Consider the following 6000-nt stretch of genomic DNA (forward strand, 5'->3'; position numbering starts at 1 on the left):
TCCATGAGGGTGAAAAAAATATATAGATGGAGAAAACATTCCAAAACTTTGGCAGTCTTTCTCTGTTCCTTTGGACTTTAAGCTAAATCAGAACTGGTTCTATGGCAGCATAACCTTTCACTGGGAGCTGCTATCATTAAGCCTAGTTTTTTAAAGCCCTTTTCCATATAACCAAGCCACTGAAAGAACAATTTTCAGTTATTGGCCTGTAGAGATCACTTGTTATGCAAGCCCCTGAGAGCTCTGCCTCACCCCAGAAGCAAAAATAAAACTCAAGGATCAAATACAGAACCTCATGTGACTATTATTTTCTGTAGGATTTCAGCTTGACCCAGATTTACTATTTTCAAACTGGATCTCCCAGTGCAAACTACTACGGATACAACTTATCATTTCTATAGCGCTGCTAGACAGAAGTAGTGCTGTATATTAGAACATTCAAGAAAGTCCCTACTCAGAAGAGCTTACAGTCTAATCAATAGACAACAGGACAAGTAGAGGGTTAAGGGGTTCCTCAAGTATGGGTGCTTGAAAGCGAGTGGGGGTTAGGAGTTAAAAGCAACCTTGAATAAGTGGGCCTTTAGTCAGGATTTGAATACTGCCATGGATGGTGCATGATACAATGATCTGGGCAGATTGTTCACATTTCCCATCTTCCTGTTCCCTTTTATCTGCTCCCCACTACCATATTTCTACCCTTTGTACTCATTATTCTCCTCTCACTCATCTCCTTCTCAACTCTCTCCATTTTTATCTCAACTCTCCCCTACTTATCCACCATGTTTAGCATCACCCTCCTTGTCCTTTACTCCATCCTTGTAACCTAGCATTTCCTTCCTCTTTCTTTCTCTCCCTCCCTTCCACAAGTCCAACATCTCTCCTTTCTGCCCTTCTATCCCCTTCTCCTAAATCTGACATCTCTCTCTCCCTCCTCCCCCTTCTGGCTCCGAGTCCATATCTTTCCCACCTTTCCCTGTCTATCTCTCCTCCCCCCTGCTATCTCTGAATTATTCATCTCTCCCTCTCCCCATTTTCCTCCTCCACCAAGTCTATATCTCTCTCCCCCCATTTTCCCCCTCTATCAAGTCCATCTCTCTCTCCCCTAATTTCCTCCTCCACCAAGTTCATCTCTCCCTCTCCCCTTTCATATCCTCTCCCATCTCTCCCTGACCTCTTTTCACCCCTTTTGCCATCTCTCCCTCTCCTGTCCCCTCCATCTTCCCTGAAGTCCATCTCTCCCTATCCCCTTCTAACCCACCTCCCTGCCATCTCTCCCTGTCCCCCTTCTAGCCCCTCTGATAACTTTGTTTCCACTGGGGTGGGTCGCAGTGAAGATGCCGAGACTGTATCCAGGGTAGCTCACTGCCATCCAGCAACTTTTACAGCAAAAGAAACATAGATGTGAGCCGGGGAGGGGGGGGGAATGCCAATTGGGGGGGGGAAACGAATTAAGTGTTAGGTGCCTGGAAGGGAAGCAGCAGAGAGCAGATCAGCAGTGCTGCCTGAGACCACCGCCTCAGTTTGCCTAATTTTAAGGCCACCCCTGGCCTTCATAATTGCCTAATTCTGTTAATGGATGTTTATTCATATGCTTCTTTATTTACTGTTACATCAAGTGCTTATGCTACTAGTCATTGCATTGTTTGATTTGTTTTAACAGTGTTATATGTTTTTTGAGGTAATTGAATTTAGGCATTGTTAGGTCGCTTTCACTATTGTATTGCAAGCAAACACCTGTCCTAATACCTCTAGTTAGTGTTTCCAGCCTGACACTTTTATGGCCATCAGTTGGAAAGAAAGGAAGAATGTAGGAATTGGACCTGCATCGGAATTATATACAGAATCTGAAAACCTTCCACCTTTTTCCTCAAAGTCACTGAATACAGCAGGGCATTCTTTGGGCCCATTTCTGTGTCTGTGTTTTATCTGGTGATGCAATGAACTGATACAACTGAAACTTATTATTTCATGTTCCAGCTTGATGTCTTATTTAAGGGTGAGCTGGTCCTTTTGGACAAAGTGGAACCACGACATTCTAAGGGCCACAGATAGAGCCAAGGCTGCTGGACTTTACTGTACTTTTAGACCATCATCTGTTCTACAACAAATTTACTTTCCCTTCCCCCACACAGTACCTTACTGACTCATGCTTAATTCAGACATATCATCCATTGCTTCTGGGCTCCACTCCATTTCATTCCCCTCAGAGGCATAAGGGACTCATCACCCTATGAAGCAGGGTACATAGTTTCCTGCTGAGCAGATTTTGGTCAGCTCTGCTCAGAGAGCCTTTTCCTTCCAGCTAGCTTCAGCCTGGACATGTCCAGGGGTCCAAATGGCTTTTCAAAACCCAGCACTTTGTCCGGGTTTTGAAAAGCCTCCTCAAAATCTCGTCTGGCAGGAAGGAAATCTGCACATGCGCGGATTTCCTCCCTGCCCAAGAGCAGGTAGCGGGGGTGGGCCTAGGGCAGGACTGGGGGCGGGATTAGCGCGGGGATGGGTGGAACTGAGCAGGCCTGGAGGCCGGTCTAGGGGTCCGAATTTTCCGATTGGAAAATCTGGCAACCCTATGTCAGCGTGGCTATGTTGCGGGACAGAAGGTTTGCAAGATGAAGGCTGTGAGGCTGAGCTTCTAGCCTCCCGCTCCCTGCCCTGTGAGGATCTTACTTCCCTCCAAGTTCCTGATTGCTTCATGAGTTCTCAGCTGGGCTTGATTCTATCCCCCTGTGCAATATTCAGTTGTGCTCTGAGCACATTTTGCCTTCCAGCCCCACCCCTTTCCTTAACCCTTTCTGTGTCAGATTGTCTGACTTGAGATCTAACCTGAGAGCTAGAAGGGGATTTGTAAAAGGGGACTGCAGCAGGAATTCTGTTCTTCTCTGCCATACTCTCTCTGTTCTTTGTCTGTCTGACCTTGGAACTAGGAACAGAGTTAATGGGCAGGTTCCTTGACTTAGGAATAGACCCATTTTCTTTCATAGCTTTGTTTAGACTAGGCTTTGAGCCAGTGACAGGGGCTTCCCCGTCGTAATATTCATTAGGGATGTCCTGAAAACCTAACCCGCTTGCAGCTCTCAAGGACTGGGAGTGAATATTACTTTTTAGCAATAAGATTATTATATAATAAGAAAAAAAATAAAAGTTCAGACAGAATGAGAAAAGAAGAACTAACTACACTCACATCTGCTACAAATATGATCAAGGTGATGGTGGGAATCATAGGGAGATGATGATTGTTGTATTCATAATATTGCTGCTTGTTCTTTTCTACTCACCAATTCTGTTTTTCCCCTCTTTTGACAGGATTCCTTTCCATTAAAAGTTCGTGGCGTTCACCTAATTAATGAACCTTTACTCTTCCACTCTGTCTTTGCACTAATTAAGCTCTTCTTGACAGAGAAAATAAAAGAAAGGGTGAGTGACCATGAATACATCTTCCTAGAGTATGTCATTCTCAGAACTTAAAACCTCTTCCTTCAGCATGCACTGAAGTGAGCAACAATACAGCTTTATGCACAATTATATAGATTCCCTTTGTCCTTGACTCATCCAATGAATTATCCTAGGTTCAAGTTGCTTGCTTCTTTTTGAGAGTGGGGGCTTTCGCTTAATATTTCATTAGCTAAATCACTGTAAAAGCAACCTAATTGTAATTCATGAAGCTATGTTCTTTCTGCAAGCATCATGAGCCAAAGGGAATATTCCAAATGGAAAATGTGTTTTCTTCTTTTAGGATATCCACAATGAATATACATAAACTTGATTTGCATACACTGCCTCCATTATATGCAAGTTTCTTTCATGCATATTCATTGTGGATATCCTGGAAAACTGACTGGCAAGGGGATACTCCAGGACCGAGTTGAGAAACACTGGCCTAAATCATTTGAATATTGATCCCAGAGTATTCTGAGCAAGGGTTGCAAATTCTCTTATTTATCATCCCTGAGGCTTGACTCCAGGAGTAGGCAAAAAGTGATTACTGTTTGTTTTAATTGGGAACAGTGAGTGAAATTTCCTAGACAATTCTCATCTTGATTGTTGTCCGGGTCTCATTGCGTCTGTGTAGGTAGAACCAATGTTTCAGCCATCAAACTGTGGCTTTCTTCAGGGTGTGCTGCTAAGTCTACAGTATGGCTTTATATATAGCGGGTTCTTAAACCTGATTGGATCAAGCTTGAGGTGATTGAGGCAAGAAAGTCCATTGGTCATGAATTTGCATTTTGGTGGGCAAGTCCATTGGTCACAAATGCAGATGCAGTGAGACCCAAACAACTGTAGCAATCATGATTTCAGCCACAGAAGCCAAAGAGACCAAATTCTCATCTTATAAAATTGGATATTTGACTGGAAAGAAGGAACTATGATTGTATACCCAGACACCCAAATGCTGCAATGCTGGTTGTGAAGTGTGAGGAACTAAGTAAACCACCAATAGCTAATAGCTAGCTCAACTTTTTGTTTCAGATACACATGCATGGGACCAATTACTTGCACAGCCTTCACCAGCACTTCCAAAAAAGCATTCTCCCACAGGAATATGGTGGTACTGGCTCTTCTATGGCTGAACTTTGTGAGGAATGGACAGATTTTGTAATGAAGTCTGAGAACTATCTTCTAAGTTTGTCTAGTTCACCAATGAGAAGGAAATAAGCTGTCCATAATGAATGTACAATGCAGTTTACTGAGCCAAATGAAGTTGTTCTTTCGTTGGGGGTCACTTAGGAGATGTTTTGTGATTGCAGGTTTCTGAGAATTAACTGTGATTTTCCACAAATCTTTCAGATATAAAAAAAACCATGAAATGATTTTGCATAGACATGAAAATGCTTGTATTGGTCCTAGCAGATGTTTTTGTTTTTTTAAATTTATATGAATTTGTATTTGATTTTAATATTTTTAGATTCCTGATGCAGGCCTTTTGACTGAAACATAAATCATGTTGGGTTGTCCTTTTACTACATAATAAATTCATCCTTTGACTGATTTGGTGGTGGTGGTGTTTGTTTCATTTTATACATAAGCTACAAAATGGAATGAGGTACATTGGTGCTTAAAAGAACCATGACATACAAAATTATAACAAACTGAAAGTTAATTTTAAATGCTAAACTACTACATCCTGTGAAAGATGAATGCTTTAGCAGCAGTGTTCAATGAATATGATCAATCAGATTCGACTTTAACCACAGAAGTTAGAAGTCCATGCCTACAGGGAAGGATTGATCTAGGCCCTGATTTTCTGTATTTCATGTGTGGACCTACAGTTGTGCTGTTCTAACTATTCTTTGAGTGAAAAAAATATTTCCTCATATTGGTTTTAAAAGTATTTCCCTGTAACATCATTGAATGTCCTCTAGTCTCTGTAATTTTTGATGGAGTAAAAAACAAACCAACCCAACCCAATTCACTTGTACCCATTCTACACCACTCAGGATTTTTAGACCTCAAATCATATCTCCCCTTAGCCATCTCTTGTCCAAGCTAAAATGACCTAACCTCTTAAGTTTTTCCTAATACAAGAAGAATTCCATCCCCTTAGAAACATAGAAACATAGAAAAAAACAGCAGAAAAGGGATATAGCCCACCAAGTCTGCCCATTCCAAGTATCCCCTCCCCTGAATTTACTCCCTTAAAGATCCCACGTGAGTATCCCATTTTCTCTTAAAATCCGTCACGCTGCTGGCCTTTATCACCTGGAGTGGGAGTCTGTTCCAATGATCCACTACTCTTTCGGTGAAGAAGTACTTCCTGGAGTCGCCATGAAACTTCCCTCCCCTGATTTTCAGCGGATGCCCTCTGGTAGTCGAGGGTCCCATGAGCCAGAAGATATCATCCACCAGACACCATGGAAGTAGGGCCTTGCGGGGAAACTGGACAGGCAGATGAGGAGGAGACCCAACAGAACACAGAGGAAGGACTAGGTGACTGCGCCACTGACACAGACCTGAGACCGGAGAGACAGTTGAGGAAGGGGAGATCTGCTATCGTAGTAGGAG

General features: G+C 42.6%; 1 protein-coding gene across 3 annotated transcripts in view; it reads left to right on the plus strand.

The window, feature by feature from the left end:
• The window catches only part of TTPA (alpha tocopherol transfer protein), a 59176-nt gene extending 54190 nt beyond the window's left edge, over positions 1-4986 (plus strand). For all 3 annotated transcript variants that reach the window (XM_033933432.1, XM_033933435.1, XM_033933433.1), the window contains exons 4-5: positions 3304-3414; positions 4468-4986. In XM_033933432.1, coding sequence (XP_033789323.1) covers positions 3304-3414; positions 4468-4653 — 297 coding nt within the window. In that variant the 3' untranslated portion in view covers positions 4654-4986. The remainder of the gene's footprint in view (positions 1-3303; positions 3415-4467) is intronic.
• The last annotated feature ends 1014 nt before the right edge of the window (positions 4987-6000 follow it).

Source organism: Geotrypetes seraphini, chromosome 2 (genome assembly GCF_902459505.1).
Source record: "Geotrypetes seraphini chromosome 2, aGeoSer1.1, whole genome shotgun sequence".
NCBI lineage: Eukaryota > Metazoa > Chordata > Amphibia > Gymnophiona > Dermophiidae > Geotrypetes > Geotrypetes seraphini.